This window comes from Gossypium raimondii, chromosome 8 (assembly GCF_025698545.1).
Source record: "Gossypium raimondii isolate GPD5lz chromosome 8, ASM2569854v1, whole genome shotgun sequence".
In the NCBI taxonomy this organism is placed as follows: Eukaryota; Viridiplantae; Streptophyta; class Magnoliopsida; order Malvales; family Malvaceae; genus Gossypium; species Gossypium raimondii.
In genome coordinates this window covers 45,897,399-45,918,806 of record NC_068572.1, presented here as the reverse complement: position 1 = coordinate 45,918,806, position 21,408 = coordinate 45,897,399, and the positions used below count along the sequence as shown (strand labels likewise).

Here is a 21,408-nt window from a genome sequence, read left to right as displayed (position 1 = left end):
TACCTAATTTTGCCCCAGGCCTATTAAAACCAAATGTCCAAATGCAATAGTCCATTTATAAGTTTCAGTCAGCCCAGAATACAAGGCCCAAAATACAGGGATAATGGCCCAAATTACAATGGCCCAAAACAGATGAAAAACCCTAGGGTTTCTAAGCTTCAGCCGCCGCAACTCCAATCTTCCACGCAGGCCGAATCTCCACGCGATCTTCACCTGCACGACAAGGAAAGAAAACAAAATGGAAAGAAAATCAAAGATTGAGAATCAAATCCAACAGATTTACTTTCTATGCTGTTATTTTTATTATAAAAAAAACCATTAAGAATATTGTAAAGGGAATCAGATTTTTTTGGAGAGATAAATAAAAAAGAACTATTATTCACAGCAAAAATCTCGAGAGTCTAATACGAAGAGCAAATCGATTTAAGGTTAATACTTGTAACTTTGATTTATTTTTCTGCTGTTATATTTATTATTATTTTTTAAGCGAATAAAATGAAATAAAAGGAAAGAAAAGGGAAATACCTGGTGAAACCTACAGATCCGTGCAAAAAGGAACCTAAAAGCCCTTTAGGGTGAGGTTCCGACCATCGTTTGCGGAGGCGCGGTGATGTAGGAGCTAGGGCCGAAACCTTAGCAAAGGAATCAAGTTTTTTTTCTTTTTTTTTATTTTCCTTCTACTACAAATGTTTTTTTTTTTGGAAAAGTTGGCTTAAATAGTGGTACTAAACGGTACCGTTTTGGAGAGCCCACCTGACGCCCAAAACGGCGTCGTTTTGGGAGCCGACCCGAATCCGATCCGACCCGGACCCAGGGTCCGCGTGTTTTTATGCGGAAGTAAAAATTGCACTTTTAGCTCCTCCGCCTTTTAATATATTTCCAATTAAGTTTTTTTAATTTACCCTTTTAATTTATTTTAAATTACTATTTGGTCCAATTTGAACGGCGTCGTTTTAGAGGAGAAGGGATAAATTTCCTTTCCAGCCCTTCTATGTAATCGCGTGTTCAATTTAATCCTTTGGGCTTTACTTATTTATGGATTTGCCCTAGATTTTTTTTATTTACAGTTCAATTTAGTCCTTTTATGTTTTTCTTAAAATTAATTAATTTCAAATAATGTAATTTTTTATTTATTAATTAATTATTAATATATGTACATTTATTGTTTTCTTATGTACATGTTTATTTCTTTTCAACAAATATTTTTCTCATATTTATGTATATACATATATTTATTTTTATTAATTTTGATAATGTGGATATTATTTAATATATTTTACATGTATATATATTTTTTGAATATTCTATTATATTTATACATATATATATGTACATATTTTTTATATATTTTCGAAAATACTTAAATACCTACTTATTTTAACATATATTTTATAATTTATATGTATGTATATATATATGTTCATAGTTTTCTTTATTTTCACAAATGCATTATATATTTTGTTTATATAAATTTTATAATCTAAATTTTATATATAAATTCATGTGTATTCTTCATAGTTTTAATGTATATGACATGTTCCTTTTATTTTTATGTGTTTTGTTCATTTCCTTCTTTTGTTTATCAATTGATATTTTCATTTATATTTTAAAAGAATGTTTTTTAATGCTTTGCATGCTATTTATTTATTTTTATTTATTTGTTTGTTTGTTTGTTTATATTATTTCTATGCCATTGTTGTATTTATTATAGATATTTGTTTAAGAGGCATCTATTCATACATTCAACATAACATTACGTCATCTTTTTACTCGATTTTAAAAATAGAACTTTTCAAAATAAGGATAATACTCGTATTTAGGATTTTCAAGAAAATTGAGCCCTAACGTATTGGGTTCCGATTTTTTTTGTAAAATCTAACAATCGAGGATTGCTCTTTAATCAAACAAAATAAACTTGTCATCGGGAATTCAATATGTTGTGTCCTAACGTATTGGATGTGACACGTTGATTTCTCGAGATAAAGATTTTTTAAAAAAATTAAGAAAATATTGAATGTTTGGGATTTTAAGAAATCGTGCCCTAACATATTGGGCTGCGATTTCTTCATAAATTTTAAACAATTAGATATTTTCTTAGATTTTATTACACGAGTTTTTTTTTTTTGGCTAACTCGTCATGAAAAGAATAAAATGTTGTGCCCTAACGCATTGGGTGTGATATTTTTCTTTTTTCAAAATGAGAAGGTCTTAATAAATAATTTAATTTAGGATCGCATTTTTTTAAAACTCTCCACTTCAAGACATTAATTAATCAATTTGGTACCAATTTTTGGGCGTTACGAGGTTGCTAATCCTTCCTCGTACGTAACTGACTCCCGAATATGTTTTTCTAAAACTCGTAGACCAAAGCTATTTTTTAGGTGATCCAATCACACTTTAATAAAAGATTGGTGGCGACTCCCTTTTTTATCGACACCTAATTTTTGTTTCTCAAAGTAAAAGTTGGTTTCGACACACATAAATCACAAAAACATATAATCATCTTGATATTTTAAATAAACTAATATACGCAAAAGAGGTCACTTTGGCGGCATTTTGTTTCGACTAATCTATTTAAAATATTAGACATTCTTAATTAAATCCCAAAGCCAAAATCTGAATTTATTTGTTTCAAAAATTTCTCTTAATTCCATCTTTCAATCATATTTGAAGATAATAGTATATATATGTATATATATTTCCCAAAACAACATACAATATATGTTGGCAAATATAATAATAGTTGAATAAATCAAAAACAACTTCACATAAGACTTCCAATTTAAACTAAAATAATTTTTGAATAAAGGTAAGTCCTATCTCAAGATATCAGACACTCCATTAATATTTCATCTTTGGACAAAATATTAACTTGTAAGTGATATCTCAAACACTGACAATAAAAACATGTCGAACAATAAATCTTCCTTTGAGCCGATTTACTACTCACATGTAAAATCGAATAATCGTCACATATTTATTACCATAGTTGCAAATGTAATTTTGTTAATATTAACCTTCTTTTGCTCCAATCAACATTAACGTAGCTTAAGTTACATGTAAACAACCTTTTATATTTTAAAATAAAATAATTTCAATATCAAAAGTCACTTTAGCGACTTATTATTTCAATTAAGTTATTTTAAAATATGTATAAATATATCAATATTCAAACCTAAAATTTCCATAACAGTTAAAGGTCAGAACTTTTTATTGCTTTATAGTCTCTAAAATAAGGTTGTCTAGATAATGCAATAAAAGAATCGAAAACATTAATCTTTAAGTGATTTTTTTCAAAACCAAAATTTATAATCGTACCATTAAAATCAATCTCAATTCATGCAAAATAAAATCATACATTATTCCTTAAATCATTGATATGCATTACCGACTTACTTTCCAGAACTAAATATATCATTAAACTGATTAGCATGAAAACCATTTATTCCTAAATGATAAATACCAAAAGTTTTACAATAAAATCAAATGCTGCCAACGAAATTAAACACATTCAAAACTAAATAAAAAATAAAAATCTCCAACCATACTGTATATACTCAAATATATACAAGACTCACTGTGAAATAACAAAAGTAGTTTTTTTTTAGCTGTACTGAACCATGGGAAACCGCATGAGAGCAATCGAAACAGAGAAATAATGAATAATGAAAAGGCAAAAAGAGAAGAAGGCCAGGCCAAACAAAGCCAAAGCAACTTTTATGGATTGCATTCTTTTTTTCGTAAATATATATTGAATTCTACCCCAAAAATTAAAATTAAAACCCTACAATTTCAACATGAATCTTAAAACATTCGTTTATTAAACCCATAAAATTTAAATAACGAATCAACCCAAAAATAATAGAGAATCAATTTGTTTTTAATTATTCAACATGACGAGGCTCTGATATCACTTGTTAGAACCGTAAAATAATATCTGATATAAAACTTAACAAAGCATAAACTAGGATCTGTCATGTCAAATCATCTAAAATAAATCAAGAACAAAATTAGATGCGAAAGCGTACCTGCATCCATCAATTTCTTGAAATCTACGAATCTTTCGATTTTGATCTTCTAAATTAGCACATAAGTAATCAAGAGAAGGTGGCTCTCTCTTTTCTAAAGATAGAATATTAGAAAAGTTAGTTTATATGTAATTTGGAGACTATAACCCTAATATATAACTTTTGCAAATTAACCCTAATTTCTAATCAGCCTATCATTAATTAGAAATTAGTTACTAGAGTATCTATACATATTTGACCCATGCTTTATTTAATAATTAAAGCCTAATAAACCTTAACCAAATTAGATGATTTTTAATTTGAGCTAATCTATTATGATAGTAAATAATAACATGTAATTACCTTTATTATATATATATATATATGTAATGTCCATATTTTCCAACAAGTTACATCATGAACGTTGCTTGACAAAGGCTGTGGAAGTGTAAGGTCCCTCCGAAAGTAAAAGAGTTTGCTTGGCGTTGTTATCGTCGTTTTGTACCAACAAGAGCTCGACTAGTGGAGAAGGGCATTTCGGTGGCTCCTTTGTCCTCAAGTTGTGAGGGCACCGAAGACTTAGACCATGTCCTACTACTTTGCCCCAAGGCGTGAGCTGTTTGGAAAGCGGTTGGCTTGTCCCCAGGTTGTGAGTCTACTGTCGAGTTTCTCACTGGTATATTCGCCTCATCTGTGCTTGGTCACACGCAGCGATGCCTCATTCTGGTATGGTTCTTATGGGTGCATCAAAACCTGCTGGTGTGGAAGGGGCAAGACTCGTCTGCGACTAATCTGGTGCGAATGGATGATGCATTTCTGCATAATTGGTAGTAACCCACGAGTATGTTCGCTGCTGTGCAGCCGGGCATTGTTGGCTGTTTTTAGACAGGTTCGGGAGCTGCTGGCGGCGACTTGGATGAATGGTCGCCCCCCTGTGGGCTGCTACAAATGTAATGTTGATGCAGCTCATTTGGAGCAAAACGGGGCTGTTGGATTTGCAGCGGTAGTATGTGATTACAACGGCCATGTTGTGAAGTGTTTTCCCGAATTTGAGGAAGCCCTTTTAAACCCTTGTCTTGCAGAAGCATTTGCAATCCATGAGGTGCTCTCTTAGTTAAAATCTATACTGCTCGATAATGTGATATTAGAGTCGGATTGCTTGACGATAGTCAATGCGCTTTTGCGCAAGTCGAGTGATGCTTTTGAAATTGGTATACTGATTTACAATTGTTTACTATTGAAGACACAACAGTTGTTCCTTTTTTGCGTTCATTTACAGTCTTTTACATACTTATTTCTAAGGAATTATGGACAAGCATAATGAATTATCATTTGTAACAATTTCTTAATTTTATAAAATATTTCAGTTTTTTTATTTCAATTCTTAATTTTATAAGATCTTAGAAACAAATTTGATTTAAATTGAATGGAATGGAGATAAAATCACAAAAATATGGGTTCGGATACTTCTAGGAAAAAAATGAAGGCTAGTAGTCACTACAATCTCAAAAACTTCACAGAGATGATTCCAGATATTTGAGCATAAACAGTAAAACTTGATTAAAAAAAACATACCACTGCATGGACCAAGTTGAGCATAAACAAGGATCAAGTTAGACTTCACAATACACCAAACATTGGAGAAATCAAATCAAAATCCATTTATTAAGCAAAACTGAAAACTACAACATTGATCTTTGTTTGGTACTTGTTAATACAGGTATTGAGGAAAGCCCCTCCCTACTCCTTACGAACAAAATACAACTTGCCCATGACATGGAGAATGGCAACAAAAGCAATGAAACCAATGCTCATGACAAGCACCACATTTGGAGAGATCTTCAGCCCTGGGGCATCATCTGTGTAAAACTGAAGCATTGTGCCAGCAGCTCCTCCCGAGGCACCTGCACCGCTTGACGTTCTCCTCCTCCGCATGTTTGCAGCTGCTGCTGCACTTCCTCTTGGTGGTGCTGTTCCAGTTGCCATTCCTATATGACAACCAACTTCTATTTTCAATACTAGATCAAAATTTAGACAATCGGTGTTTTCAGAATCAATATATATATATATATGAATATTTATTCATTAAATTTTATTGATGGGAGCATAGTGAAGAATGACTGCCCTGCCATGCTATATACAATACATATACTATGTTCACACAAAAATGAGTTTTTGATACGCGTATGTGCATGACATGAATTTTTTTCAAAGCTCTTTTTACACCAATGTTGGAATATGTTATGGATTTTAATCTAGTAAAGTAATTAAAATGTAACATTTACATTAATTTCTCAAATCCATAGATTTGAATGGTAATGAATTTAAAATTGTTAAAATATTTTGGATTTGACAAATCCATCTAATATATATTATATTGAATTTCCTAATATGTTTTAAATTTCAACTAATTTGTTCATATATTATGCATTTTATTCTTATTAAATAATAAATGATAAATGAAATCCAAACTTCCAAACGGAGGACAAGAGAATAACAAGAAATTTTCAAGGAACAAAACAAGAATATTGCCAAAAGGCCAGAGGGGATCAGTATAGAGTATAGATAGTTTTGAGAAGTGGCAAAGATACCCAAACTTTCACAAAGCTCCACGACTATTAATCAATTAAGCTAAATAATCATAAACCATGTTCAAACTAAATCCAACAGAAGAATTGTAATCTATGATCAATTCAAAACCATCAAAACTTGAATTAAAATCTTTATGGTCTAATCCAATTGAATTATGCCAAATTAAATTGCAGAAAAAGGTAAATCATAGAAATCAATCCACCAAACTTGAATTAGACGTTTATGCATGCTCCAAATCCTATAAGAAGCATACATGAAGAATTTCCAAAAGCTAAAACTTGAAGATCTTAAGAAACAACACATAAAAAACGATGTAAAAGAATCAGATCTGAAAACCAGATCTACATGCAAGCAATCTAGTGGATCGATCTTATTGTGTATGGATGCCAGTAAGAGATAAGAACCATCGTTTTTATAAACATGCAACAATGAAAATAAAATGGAAGATGAAAGAAAGGGAGAAGAGAAACTCGCCTGAGTCGACTCGGAATTCGGATATGAGTTCGCAAGCTTTTGGACACGACTGTTTAATATCTTTTTGACTGTATACCCCCCTTTTGAACACAATTTGTGGGCTTTATGCTTCGATTTTTAGGGATATTTCCACGCACCACTTGCCAATCAATTTCGGCCACGTATACTCCTATTGAAAAACTGGCCAATGTGAAACTGTTTCCAACGCGTGTAGGCGAACTAGGCCCAACCTGTATGGGCCTGGTTGACCCAATTTATATACATTTTTCCCTTTTTGCGCCAGTAGTATTCGGTAAAAATACCATAAAAGCTTCTACATTAAGAGTTAGATTATATTTTATTCTTTTTGCTTAAAAAAAGATAAATTAATCATTATACTTTAGATTAACGAGTAAATTAGTTTTTTCTATTAAAAATTTATCCATTTTTATTATAAAAAAAACAAGCGTAACTAACAAAAAAACTAGATAATTACATATATATGCCACATGTACCTCATCCCGATATACATTAGGGACCAGTTTTAATTATAGAAATGGATGAAACTTTTAACAGAAATACTAATTTGTTCTTTGATATAACATATAGAGACTATTCTACTCATTTTTTGAGTTGAAAGAGTAAAATATAATTTAACTCATAATATAAGAATGTTGGTGATACGTTTACCTTACTATTATTTCCTTTTAACTCCAAATTCAAGGTAAAAATATGTAAATATGGTAGGTAACAAGTATAAAATTCACAAAATAAGCACAGATTTTAAGATTTGAATCCAAAATTTTAGATCCTATTTCTTAGAGATAGCAAAAATAATCCAAATCGGATCAAGGTTAGATCCGAGGGGGGATTTTTTTTTAACTAAATTTGAAGGAGTAGTAAGAAGGTTTTCCAATTAACTTTTCGTTGAAAAAGTTTTTTAGATCAAATTTTAAACCTTTAAGTAAAATTTAGGATAAATTATGATAAAATTTTGATTGGAACATTGGAACCAAAAACAATTACATGTCCCGTTGCCATCCCTACTACTTAAAAATGATTATATGGTAGAACTGCAATATTGCAATATTTTACCCATTAACTGAAGGCGTCAAAAAATTGAATCACAAATCTAATAATCAGGGCGGCAAGGATCGAATAGATTTTTTTTCATTTAGACTCTTTAAAATTTTAAATTAATAAATGTAAATTTACATTTTAATCCTCTAAAAATGATAAAATTTTGATTTAATTCTTTAAAATTATAATTTAATTTCAACCTCTAAAAGAATTTTCTAGCTTTGCCCTCCTAATACACAATACAATGATGTGTATGTGTGGCAATGATTTACTTTTGCTAATGATGTATGAATTATTAAAAATAATGTTTGATAAAGCTCCATGTGAGATGCTTAGTTTTTTTTCCCAAAATATGAATATAAAATATTTAAAAAAAACCCCGAAGGCATCTCTAACATTGATCCTAAATAAAAGATCATTTATTCCATAAATAAAGGTAATCAAATAGATCCTAATTACAGTGAGTTTGAACAAAGAGCATAAAACTGTGTAAACTACATCATTAACCCTTGTGTTTTACATCAACTAACAAGTCAGATGACTCTACTTGTTAATAAAATTAAAAAATCTAACCTCAATGAAAAATTACACGGTACAACATTCCCAGGCACCAAAAACACATTTATCAAAGTAATACTTGCTTCACCATCTACACTACTAGCATGGATGGTGATTGTAGAATCCCAAGGGTCGTGTTTCTATCGCATTTTCTTTGCAGCTACTACTACTATTTGGTTCATATGTGCATTAACTACATCAAACCTAGATGTATGGAAATAGGCAGCACAATCAATCCTTTGATCTCTTGAAGAATCTATCACCTTTCCTTCCCATTCCGGTCCCTGCAAGATTCGATGATAGCAGAGAACGAGAATCTGGTCTCCATATCAACTCTTTCAGGACAGAAAACAAGGTTGCCAGTTCAGGTGTGACTTCAGTATCCTTGATATTGTTGCACGACATCACTCTCAATCGTTGAAGCTCTTTCCATGAAAGCACTACCAACTCCAGACCTCTGATAGTTAGCAACGAGCATCCTTCGAGAGAAAGAAGCTTCACTCTCCTATAAAGTGGAGACAAGGAAAAAGAAATATAAATCTGCAGTCAGATTTCGAATGTGAGGAGCAGAAAACGGTTGCAAAATGAGATCGCATCGTGATTATCAACAAAAATCAACAGGCAGGAACAAAACTGGGATTTCAAAGCCATGCCATGGCAGATGACTGAGACATTTCAACCAATTCAGCATCAAGGGGAAGGGAATGCCTACATGGTCATTTGGAAGGAATCCAATTCTGAACCCTCCGGAAATTTAATTGCTATGTTAGTGCAGATGACTATAAGATTAAATCAACCATCAAAGACTTAAATTTTCTCGACAAATCGCAAGACTAAAAGGGTCCCTTGTTTAAAAGAAGAAACCCTTCAAAACCTCATCCACTAATTTTTACCTCTCAGCTCTGTTGACACGCTATTCTCTAATAAAATTACCAGTTTCCTACACAATAACAATGCATTATGAAACAAACAAAAGGTAGCTTATAGGAATCAATGATTGTAAACAATCTAACACAGGAAACTGTCAGCTAATTTAACTCGATCCTCCTATAGATGGATATATCACATGAAGCATAAATCCAAGTAAAAGAAACCATGCTATTGGAAATGAGAAAGGAGTCTCGTACCTACAAATACTTGCAAGGCTAAACACATCGTCCTCCAAACCCCAACAATCATGTAACACAATATCCCTAACATTCTCGCAAACCAAAAACAAAGCTTTAACACTTTGCTTGTCCCGAATTTGACAGCCCTGCAGATGCAACTCTTCAAGAGTCAAACAGGACCCCAAATGCTCATCCGCCCCTGGACTCTTATCAATACTTTTACAAGACCTAAGCCTCAGAGTCTTCAAATTCCCGCAAAACGAAAGCCCAGCTAACCACCCACCATCCATTCTATGTTCAGAAAGGGTCAATTCTTCGAGCATTTGGCAGCATTGTCCTATCGCCTTAATCCCATCATAGCTACCTTCACACCCACAAAGCTCGAGCTTAACTAACCTTCTACACCCTTGAGCCAATAACGTTAACCCAATATCTGAAATCGTTGAATTGTAGAACACACCAATGAACCCCATTAGCTTCACTACCTGTAAATTTTTAATCCCTGCAATACCTCTCAAAGCCAAATCCCCGCAGCAATGAAGCTCCAATTCTTGCAATGTAGGACACTCCTCTGCTATTCTCAACAACCCTTCTTCGCTTGCCCCGGTCGCCGCCAATCTCTGTAAATTCGGGTACTTTCCGGCTATCATTCTAAGCCCTTGGTCCACCGCATTCGATGGCAACAACGCCGTTTCTTCGAGAAATCCGTCGAGAATGAAATGAGTATCGACATGAACCGACATAGTCTTGTGGGTTACGATAATGCCAGAGCTCTTCGGCATCTGAATACACGAACGAACGAGGTCTAAATCGGTGAGATTGGGAAACCGGGTAAATACCCGACCCGAAGTAACAAAGGACCAATCTGCAACTTTAAGGGAGTACACCAATCGGCCGTGAAGGTGCAGCCAACGTTTACAGACCAAGGAATTAGAGACATGTTGAGAGATGGGAAGCTTAGAGAGTATATTGAGGAGGAGTTCGTCGGAGAGAAGGGAGGTGTAATCTGGTGCGGAAGGGTCGAAGGAAACGGAGTGAAAGGATGTTAAATCAGGCTCGGATGGTGGAGAAGTAGATGGGGCGCTGCTGAGAGGAGGGTAGAAATGAAGCTGCATCTTGTAAATAACATGCTTTAGAGTTTGGTCTCTGAACCAAATGTCTGGTAAGAAAGGTTTGAGAAACTTATGCAACTTGGCCTCCCCTGGGCATTTGGTGGTGGGGGTGGCTTTAACCTCAAGTCCTGACGGTAATAATGGCCAAAATTAGGGATAAAGCTAGGGTTAGGGTTTGTCTTGTGCGAGTTTGGTAAGTAAAATTTGGAAAATCTAACGTAAGAGCCTTCGCTGAGATGGATTAATTAATTTTTTAAATAAATTAAAAAAACACACTTAATCCTAAGCAAGATTACTTGACCCTCTCTCAAAACAGAAGAAAGAAAACTTTTTTGAGGTATTTGTTATCACAGGGATTGGCTTTGCCATAATAACTGGTGGTGTACTTTAAAAGCTTATTAGTTTTGTGGATAAGATTTTGTTTTGCCCCCAATTCAAAACCTTATGATTCAAATTAACTTTTTAAGTTTACACACTTTGTCTCTTTAATTTAGCTCTATCAGCTTAGTCCTATTTTATCAAATTTATCTTGCCAAAATTTTCACATTCTTTCAACTTTTACGCAAGATATATAAACATCGAAAACTAAATTTGTTATTATATCAATCAAAATCAGGTACAACTAATAGAAATGGTTAATATCATGATTAATTATCCTTATTTACTCAATTTGAAAATTGATAGAGATCGAAAATGTGTTTTTACCAATAATAAATAAACTCCTAGACAGAGGTAATTTTTTTTATTCAATCTCTCTCAAACTATTTACAATCCTTCCAACCCAAATCCTCTTGCATTGATAAAAATGTTTTTGTCAACCGAGTTAAAACTTAATTAAACTCTCGTCAAGTAAATTTTAAATTCTAGTTATTTATTCACCTAGCAAAATGCTAACGCATTTTTTTATTGGTATAGTAACAAATATAACCCTAAATATTTATTCATTTTATTATTTTAATTCTAATTTTAAAAATTCAACAAATTTAATTCTTAATATTTACTCATTTTATCAATATAGTCCCGATTATAAAAATTAAATAAATCAAAAATTTTAAGCATTAATAAAAATTCAAAAATATATATACTTAAAATTATTAGAAATTATAAAATATACTTAAATTTGTTAAATTTTATATATTTTCACACATTCCCTTTTTCCATTTTCCTTCTTTCTTTTTTCCATTTTCTACTTTTTGTCACGTTAATTCTTCCCTTCTTTCAAATTATTCTTCATTTAAAAAAAACTAATTAACATTAACCTCTTTTCGATTTGGAGTTAATCCAGATTTCATTTTGAGCCAAAATTTGGATAAATTCAAAGTTGTAAGATTTGGTTTCTGTCTTCATTTTAATTAATTTTTTGTTATCTCAAAAGTTAGAAGTCTGAACTCAAGCCCAAAAATAGAATCTAAGGGTGAGTTTGGATGGGCGATGCGTTTACTTGCGGTTAGTGTAAAAATGACAGTAACAGTGAGATTAGATACTGTAACAACATTGTAGCGTGAGACAAAAAGTAAGTTAAACGCATCACACCGCACCTAATCGCTCATCTAAACCCAAGTGGATGCCCCTAACTCCCCCATCAATTACCCTCCACCCTTCTTAACTCACCATCATCAACTTCCATCCAGGCACAACTCCTTTAACTTTGTAGTACCACCATCGGCTCATCCATAAACAAACCTGACAATCCCAAGACAACCCTTAAAATAGGATAGTTTAAAAATAAAAATAAAAAGAAGGAGATCATTTGGCTTGCATATGTAGTTCAAAATACAGAAAATAGTATTACGAGATTGAGAGCTTCATGGATACTTTCATTTCGAGATAGTGAAACTAATAATGGCTTCAGCTTTGGAAGCATCGTTTAATGAAGGCTTGTAGGTCCATGAGTGTTAAGACACAGAAAATGTGGTTCCATGTTCAACATCTGCATTTAACCCAATCTTGCTTATATATCTCCTGCGCTGCGATTGGTAGTTGGAATTTCCTTTTCCATTTTTACTGCAATTTATTGGACATATAAACCCAAGCAGCCACTGCTTCTGCTTTAAACGAAGGTAATACTGGCTGGGGGCAAAGCCAATTCCTCGCAATTACGTCTATGGCGTTTTGGCTGCCTTTTAAATTCGGAACCTTATGATGAGTTGTAAGTTGGAATTTTTAAAAGTTTTCAAATTGTTTTGTTAAATTGTCGATTTTGAATTTATTTCAATAAAATAGATTTTATTGTATAGTTTTTGAACTACTTTAAAAAACTTCAAAATAAAAATAGTGTGACTCCCCTCTTATAATTTTATACATGGATTATCCCAAAATTTCGAGCATAGTCCATTCATTTAACAATTAAGTTTCAAAACTTTGTTTTGGGTTTAACCCCACTATTTTAATATTAGGGTCTGTTTGATTGGCAGTAAAATGTTTTCCGTAAAATGATTTCTGGAAAGTGTTTTACTTTTCTGTAAAATGATTTACTGGAAAATATTTTCAGTGTTTGATTGAATCTGTAAAATATTTTCATTGTTTGACATATTTCTGAAAATATTTTCCGAAAAAGTTGTTTTTACATATATTAATATATATTAATAATTTTTATATTTTAAATTATTTTTACATATATTGCAATGATTTATTTATAATAATACTCAATTATTAAGCTACAATATTGATCGTTATAAATTGAAAACAACTAATATCAAATAAATTATTTGTAATTGTGTTAAAAAATAAAAACAAGGATTGAATAATTATAAATTAGCTTCAAACCACAATGAATACTAGAAATTAATAATATTATCCAAATGCATGATTAGTAGTACACCACCTATACTAAATAGATATGTGCAATATACTGAGTACCAATACATTAAGAATTAATATCAATTGAAAGCAGTTGAACAAATTTATATATATCAACTAAAAGCAAATTATTAGAAAACGAAATGGCAATATTCACATATTCTAAAGCTTCTATCAAGCTTTGGATGTGAGCTAATGGTTTCTTCAGCTGCAAAAACCCCAATCCTCCTGAGCTGAAGTTCCAAGATTTTCCTAGCTATCATGCTCTGTAGACATATATTAGCATGGTTATGGAAGTAAAGAATAGACACAGTGTGGTAAACAAGAATAACATGTAATTACATGCATGTGTGCATACACCTCTCCTTGAGTATGTATCTGTCTCAGAGAGAAAGATATATATTGCAACTTAAACAACAAAAGAGACATAGATACGAAAAGATAGTCCTCATACATCAAATTCTAAACTTAAAAGAGTCATTGATTTACAATAAACAATTTCAGATGTCAGAAACATCCATCTAGTATATATAATAATAGGTGGAATTCATCCTAGCACTTAAAATACTTCTTATGACATATCTTGTATTACTCATAGGCGTAACAACCATAGCACTCCCTGAATGAAGGTAACTCTTGAGGTTAAAACAGGGGAGTTGAAATTGCCACAGAGTAAGCATTAAGCATAAATTATTGCTACAGAAAAGAAAATGTCGCTACATGTTTACCACTATAGACAAAGCCAAAATGTGAAATATATCTCCACTATAGACAAAATGTCTGCTTCATGTTCTAAAAGCACTTATCATCATCTACAGACCTGTTTTGCCATACAACAATGTATATCAATATACAATTTGCAGGAATTAGTACAATATATGTACAATATATGAGAAAAAAATGATCGTTTAAAACGAGAAATAAGCAAACCAATCCATGATTTGCAAAAGTAAATACTAATCAGCAAAGAGCAGTTACGAACCAACTACTATTGGTGATATGATAGCCAATGCACCGGGCTTTATCATATCCCTCAAAGATGCCGATGCTACAATAGCAACACAGCGACCATAATCTGGTTCCTCCTTGTAGTCCTGCAGCCAGAATAATTGAATTCAACGTCACTTTCATTACTTCAATTGAAAAAAATGCACAACTTTAAACAAATGCACAACTTTAAACAACAACAGATAGATGAAGTTCCTACTCTTGTGTTCAATCCTACTTCATTTGTCGATACTCAGCAATTGAACAAAATAAAAAATAAAATACTAACAAATATGCAGAAACCCCTAACAATCAAAACTGAAATTAGAAAATAACTGAAATAAAAACTCAATCAAAGAAAAAAAAAGATCAAGAAAGTAGAAAACAGAAAACCCTAGAGCTTCCAATCAAGAATGTGAGTAGAAATCTACCTTCGATGAATCACGAGAAGAGGTGACGAACAAGGCTGTAATTTTTTAGCAAGCTAATTAGATTGTTTAAAATTAAGGACACGATTAAACATATTAGGGAAGAAGATCTAGAAAACCTAAGACCAAAATCTATTCATGCAGAAGCATTTTGCTTGACACCTTTGCAACAAATTAACAAGATCCTTCAATATAAAACATAGAGGAGGAAAAACAACAGAGAAAAGGAGGAAAGGCACACCCAAGAAAAAATCACGATCAACAAAAATAATAGACAGAGAAAAGGAGAACAGAACCTGTTGATAACCCAAGAAGAAGAAGCACACCGATGAGGAGGAGAGGCTGACGTTGATGGACGGAGAGCAAATGAGGAGGAAATGAAATGAGAAGGAAATGAGAGGTTGAAGCTGTGTTTTCCGGAAAATGTCTTACGGAAAAAAAAATTTGTAAGACATTTTACGCAAAGAAGGGGAGATTTTCCCGTGTTTTGAAGTTGCTTTTCCGGAAAATCAATTCCTTTGGTCAATCAAACACCGTAAAAGAGGGAAAATATTTTCCGAAAAATGAAATACTGCAATCAAACAGACCCTTAGTTTGGTCTTTAAATACACCAATCTTAATCTTAATTTTTAAGTGATTTCACTAGCTTCACTAGTTTTGAAAAAATGCATTCCAAAATTTTGGTTTTAAGGTTTAAGAAGTATTTTTTTATTTAAATATGATATTATAAAGTGAAAATATATATTTAAAAAATCTAAATTGTAAATATTATGATATTTTAGTAAGAATATAAAAATAATTTATTATAACTCATCACTAATTTTTTATATGAAATACAAATTTTAAGTATTTTTAAATTTGTATATTTTCAATATTATTAAAATATAATAATTTCAATTTTAAATAAATAATATTATATATTTGAAATAAATTCAATAGGAAAATAATTGTATACAAATATAAGTACTCCATAAAATACATTGGACTATAAATAAGAGTTAAAAATATCATTTGACTCAAAAATAGACTTCCCAAAAGCACGAAAATAATTTTGACTTCAAAATTATCTGCTTAGCATTATTTATTGCTACAAAAGTACTTTTGACAAGTAACGAGAAACAAAACCTAATTCATTATTTACACCACATCACCTTGTTGTTGAATTTTCCTAATTGTATTAAAGCAATATATTTGATATTTTTAGAGATTAATTCAAAGGATTTGAAATTTTGCTTCAGAAAAATGTAAGATCTTGACAATTATATATATATATATTAAAACTACTCTCTTTTTCTTTTGTATGTGACTGTGAAAATCAGTGAGTTTGGTTGGTGGCTCCCAGAAAATTAGAGTGGTGGTCTATTTATTTATATGGATATTATTTAATATATATTTTGTTGTAGTTCCTTTTCTACAGAAACTTTTAAAATATATAAAATAATTAAGATATAAAATATTAAAATTTGACTTAAATTATAAAATCTTATACCAAAAGATAAGGATCGATGCACTGCTGCAAGATCTGTTGCTTGAAATGAATCAAAATATTGTAAAAGTATCACAAAATTTCCTATCCTATACTTTAAATTGCATTTTAGCTTTTTTTAAAGAAAATTGACAAATTAATCCATGTACATTAGATAAGTGAGAAAAAATTCTTTCGTCAAAATTTGGTGTTTGTATATAAGGTATAATAACAAATTTAGCCTTCAACCTTTACATATTTATTCAATCTGATCCCTATTCTTTTATTGGAAGTAAATTAAAATATTTTTGAAATTAATAAGACTAAAAGATTAAAAACCTTAATAATAAATTTAAAAATCAATTTAACCCTTTTAAATTTTAAAATTATAAACAAAATTAATAAAAAATTATAAGTTATTATAAACAAAATTAATAAAAAATTATAAGTTTTTCTTCCAAATAGAGAATTGATGTGGCTGCCTACAATACCACAATAACTATTTGAAAATATGTCAAAAATTTTTTAAAAGGACATCAAATAATTAAGTTTAAACTAATAGTCTTTGCTCTTTGCAACAACATTTATGTGGAGTGTGCCTCGTATTCACCAATCAACATGTTCACTGTGACGAATGGTTTATTTTCATTTTCGGGCTTCAAAATAACTCAAAAACATAAACTCATTCTTCTTTTCATTTTTAAGTAATCCATGTAGAATTGCAAATGAACCATTTCTATTTCCATTTTGGAAACCTACATTCATTTCCAAATGATTCCATTTCCATTTCGAAAAAAACCATAACCATTCTTGAATGTTTCCCATCTCTCTATTTCCATCAATTCCATTCATTTTGATTCAAACACGCAATTTATTTCTAGTTTCAATGAGCTAGTGAATGGACCGACTGAATATATGTATTTAGGGCTCAAATAATTTATAATTAAGTTCTGGTTTGTTGCTTATTAATTATAAATTCATTTAGTCATGAAGTTATTCCACTATAGTATCGTGACTAAGCTCTTCTTAACAACATACCATTACGATAGCAACTACTCAGTGCTCATCCAATGACGTTGTCATAAGTGTGTTACCATCATAAGATATCCTTGATCTCTTTAGGATAATATCTATTTTCCCAATTTGATCCTATTTTATCTCATGGTAACCATTACATCTTCCTTCATAAAAAATCAATTACTATCGGATAGTAATTAAGTCATTCGTTACAAAGACGAAACACCCATGACCATGTTTAGTTTTCATCAACCATGTAATACCAATAAGAGGATATCATTTACCCATGTATCGGGCCATGAATTCTATTGTTTTGAATAACGCTACATACTGCAGAAGTCGTACACCAACGCACCAACTTTCAGTTTCTTATTTATTCGAACTCAAGTTTTTACTTACATCAAAGTATACAAGTCACACATATATAGTCCACCATCCACTCAGGATTTAAGTATGTCACACTATGAATGTCATAAGAGGATAGATCCATAAACGAATTCATGATCTATTCTACTTGGGTCCAGTCCGATGTACTATCAGTCTAGTTAGTCACATCTATGTCTCTATCTTATGGGAGTCATCCGCTCTGATTCCCAAGACAAAACATCTCCCTAATTGGACTTGATAGATGACATATTAGTCTTTCAATCGATTTGCTTATTTTCGATTAAAGTAAGGACATATTTAGGTTTGTCTACTAATACAAGGTATTTTTATGTATTACGATCCGACCACGTAATACCACTAAATATTAGTTAAAAAATAGACAACTAGTGAGCAACATTTGCTTCCATTTTGTTTTGCATGCAAAAACCATGTTAGGACAATATATAAAGTATTAATGCAATTCACAAATAGTTTTATAAACCAACCTGTTCGAAAAATTACAAGTGTATTTAGATGAAAATACTACACTTAAAGCACTAGATCCTATACAATCCCCAACAATTTCAACTTTAGTTCTTCCTTTGATTTTGATTGCATGACTATATCTTATTTTTGCTACATATATGAACCTACAACAACAAAATTTTACCAAATTCTACACTAAAATCATGTCATTTTAATTAATAGATTTAACAACTACAATTTATATCAAGATTGATATTTCAAAACTCGAAAAGTATAAACACAAAAAAATGTAACACCCCTAACCCATCTCCGTTGTCGGATTAGGGTCACAAGCATCACTAAGCAATCAGAACATTTGATTACTTCACAAGCAGTAGTATAAGCTAACTAATATCGTCATAATATACAAGGGCAGATCATGCCAATCTAATACTTTCATAATAGTGTCTTATATAATCGAATAGTGTATCATACTATGCAATACTAAACTTAGTCTTTCACTGTCTACACTCTTATCAATATTTACCCCCTCTTGAAAGCTAGAAGTTGGATATATAACAAGACTGTAACAGCCCGATTTTAGTTAAATCAGAACAGTAGTTTTGGAACCACAAATCCAAGGTTTAAAAATTATTTTAATATTACTTTTGGTATTTACAGCATGTGATTATATATGTGTGAAAGTTTCGTAAAGAAATTTTACTGTTTGAATGCTTAATTCGGTAAAAAGGACTAAATCGCGTAAAGAGTAAAAGTTGTGTTCTATAAGCTAAAGGTGTCTAATAGCTATAGAACATTAAAGTAAAGGTACTTAAGTGTTAAATAGGCCACTTGTGAGTTAGTGGATGATAGTGGAGTGACATTTGGTGTAATTACTAATGTTTTTAATGGTAAAATAGTAAATAAGAAAATTAATGATAAAATAAATAAAACCAAAGCTAAAATTTTGTCCATCTTTTCTTCCTTGGCCGAATATTGAAGAATAAATACACCATTGATGAACACTTAGGGTTTGACATACACATAGCTTGATTAAGGTATGGTTTGAGCTCGGTTTTTAATGATTTTTACATTTTTGAGACCGTTGCTTCGTGTTCTAGCTAGCCCATGCCCTAATTTTTGAATTGGTTGATGAATTTGTGAGTTTCCATTGATGATATCTTGATTTTTTTTGAATGTTGATGATGGAAAATGAATCATTGTTAATAGATTAATATGTTTTGTAAAGTGATTTTTGACAAAAATGTCAAATAGGGATTAAATTGTGAAATATGTAAATTGAGTGGTTGAAATGTGAAATAAATGAAAATTTTGGGCTGCTAGGGGCACTATATTAATTTGGCTAAGCTTGGGTTATATTGAATTGTGTGAATTTTGTGTATTTGTGAAATAGGGACTAAATTGAATAAATGTGAAACTTTAGGGGCTAAAGTGAAGAAATGTCCAAATAGGTATTTTTGGATGAAATTTAATGAATAGGTGATTAAATGAGTTAAATTTGAATTCATATAGATCAAGAAAGAAAGAAATTGAATTTAGATCGGGGAAAATCGAAAGTTGACGAGTAATTGATCCGATCTGTTCGTTTCCGTACGAGGTAAGTTCATAAGTAAATAAATGTTTTTTAATTAAATTGTATATGTATACATATATATTGTCAAATTTATTTGAGTATTGGATGACTAGTTTCGTGCATGAATTGATTTAATTACGAAGTCAAAAGCTCCGAATGAATCTTAGGAAATGTATAGGATACTGATGTCATGATATTAGGACTTTCGAGGTGTGATTTTATGTAAGACTATGTCTGGGACATTGGCATCGTATATGATTCGTATAAGACCCTGTCTGGGACAGTGGCATCGATATGCATTAACATGTAAGACCATATCCGGGATATGGCATTGTGCGAGCTTTATATGATTTCCGTGTGTTCTTAACAATTCCGAATGTGAATTTGAGCTAAATGGTTCAGGTATATGTGAAGTTTATATTTTCATGAAATAATAAAGTAAGTTTAGTGCTTAATGAGATATTATGAATTTATATGAGACAGTTAAATGTACATATGTTTGAGATTTATTTAAATTCGACCTAGTTGAATTGAATTATAAATATCATTGAGATGATTTATTTGCTTATGGCTTACTAAGCTTCCAAAGCTTACTTTGTGCATCCTTCCATTGTATTATAGATATATAAAACTAGCTCGAGCTCGGGGATCGTCAAAGATTATCGTCACACTATCAATAGCCATTTTGGTATTTTGAAAGCTTGACATTATGACATATGACATGTATAGACTAGGGCAAATTTTGAATTGTATATAAGTTGCCATGCGAAATGGCTTGTTCGAGATACTAATTTTTATGTATATTCGGTCATGTTATAAGCTCTTTTGGGAAGTATGTTTCGAGGTATATATGTATGATAATGTTTGGTTATAAGATTCGGCTTGAGTAATGATTTAGTTGGTGGATATGTTTTGTTATAATGTAATATGATTCGATGTATGTTAGTTGGTTCGAAATTTGAATAGTAGAATGGTTATGACTTGGTTAAATTTCAGTGTATGAATTGTATTGTGAAATTGGTTTGCACGGAAAAGAAGTATGGTTTGTATATGAGATATGATTAGTAGACATGAATTGTGATAAATGACTGTGTTAGACTGTGTTGTGTTAGATAATGCCTCGTAACCCTAATCTGGCGACGGATACGAGTTAGGGGTGTTACAAAGACTATTCCAAATATTAGCATCAGAGTATTGAACCATACTCCAACTACTACTACCTTCGATGATATTAGTAGAATACCTACTTCATCTAGCTTATATTTGCTATTTCATTCTAAATCAGAGTAAAAGTTACTCTTGTAGTCCCTAATACGAACGTACAGATCCTTAGAAAGAGCTATGAACAAACATTGACTAATTTGGAACAATTCTGA

General features: G+C 31.4%; 2 protein-coding genes across 2 annotated transcripts; both read right to left on the bottom strand.

Annotated features, from left to right (window-relative positions):
* Positions 1-5,644: 5,644 nt before the first annotated feature.
* LOC105791672 (protein transport protein Sec61 subunit beta) lies at positions 5,645-7,229 on the bottom strand. Its single transcript, XM_012619860.2, has 2 exons — positions 7,074-7,229; positions 5,645-5,995 (listed from the first exon to the last, which is right to left on the bottom strand). The coding sequence occupies exon 2, from the start codon at positions 5,991-5,993 to the stop codon at positions 5,748-5,750; it is 246 nt and encodes an 81-aa protein (XP_012475314.1). The 5' UTR covers positions 5,994-5,995; positions 7,074-7,229; the 3' UTR covers positions 5,645-5,747.
* A 1,288-nt stretch (positions 7,230-8,517) lies between these two features.
* Positions 8,518-11,237, bottom strand: LOC105793361 (F-box protein At5g07670-like). The gene is made up of 2 exons (XM_052635314.1): positions 9,818-11,237; positions 8,518-9,195 (listed from the first exon to the last, which is right to left on the bottom strand). The coding sequence occupies exons 1-2, from the start codon at positions 10,912-10,914 to the stop codon at positions 8,922-8,924; spliced, it is 1,371 nt and encodes a 456-aa protein (XP_052491274.1). The 5' UTR covers positions 10,915-11,237; the 3' UTR covers positions 8,518-8,921.
* Positions 11,238-21,408: the final 10,171 nt, after the last annotated feature.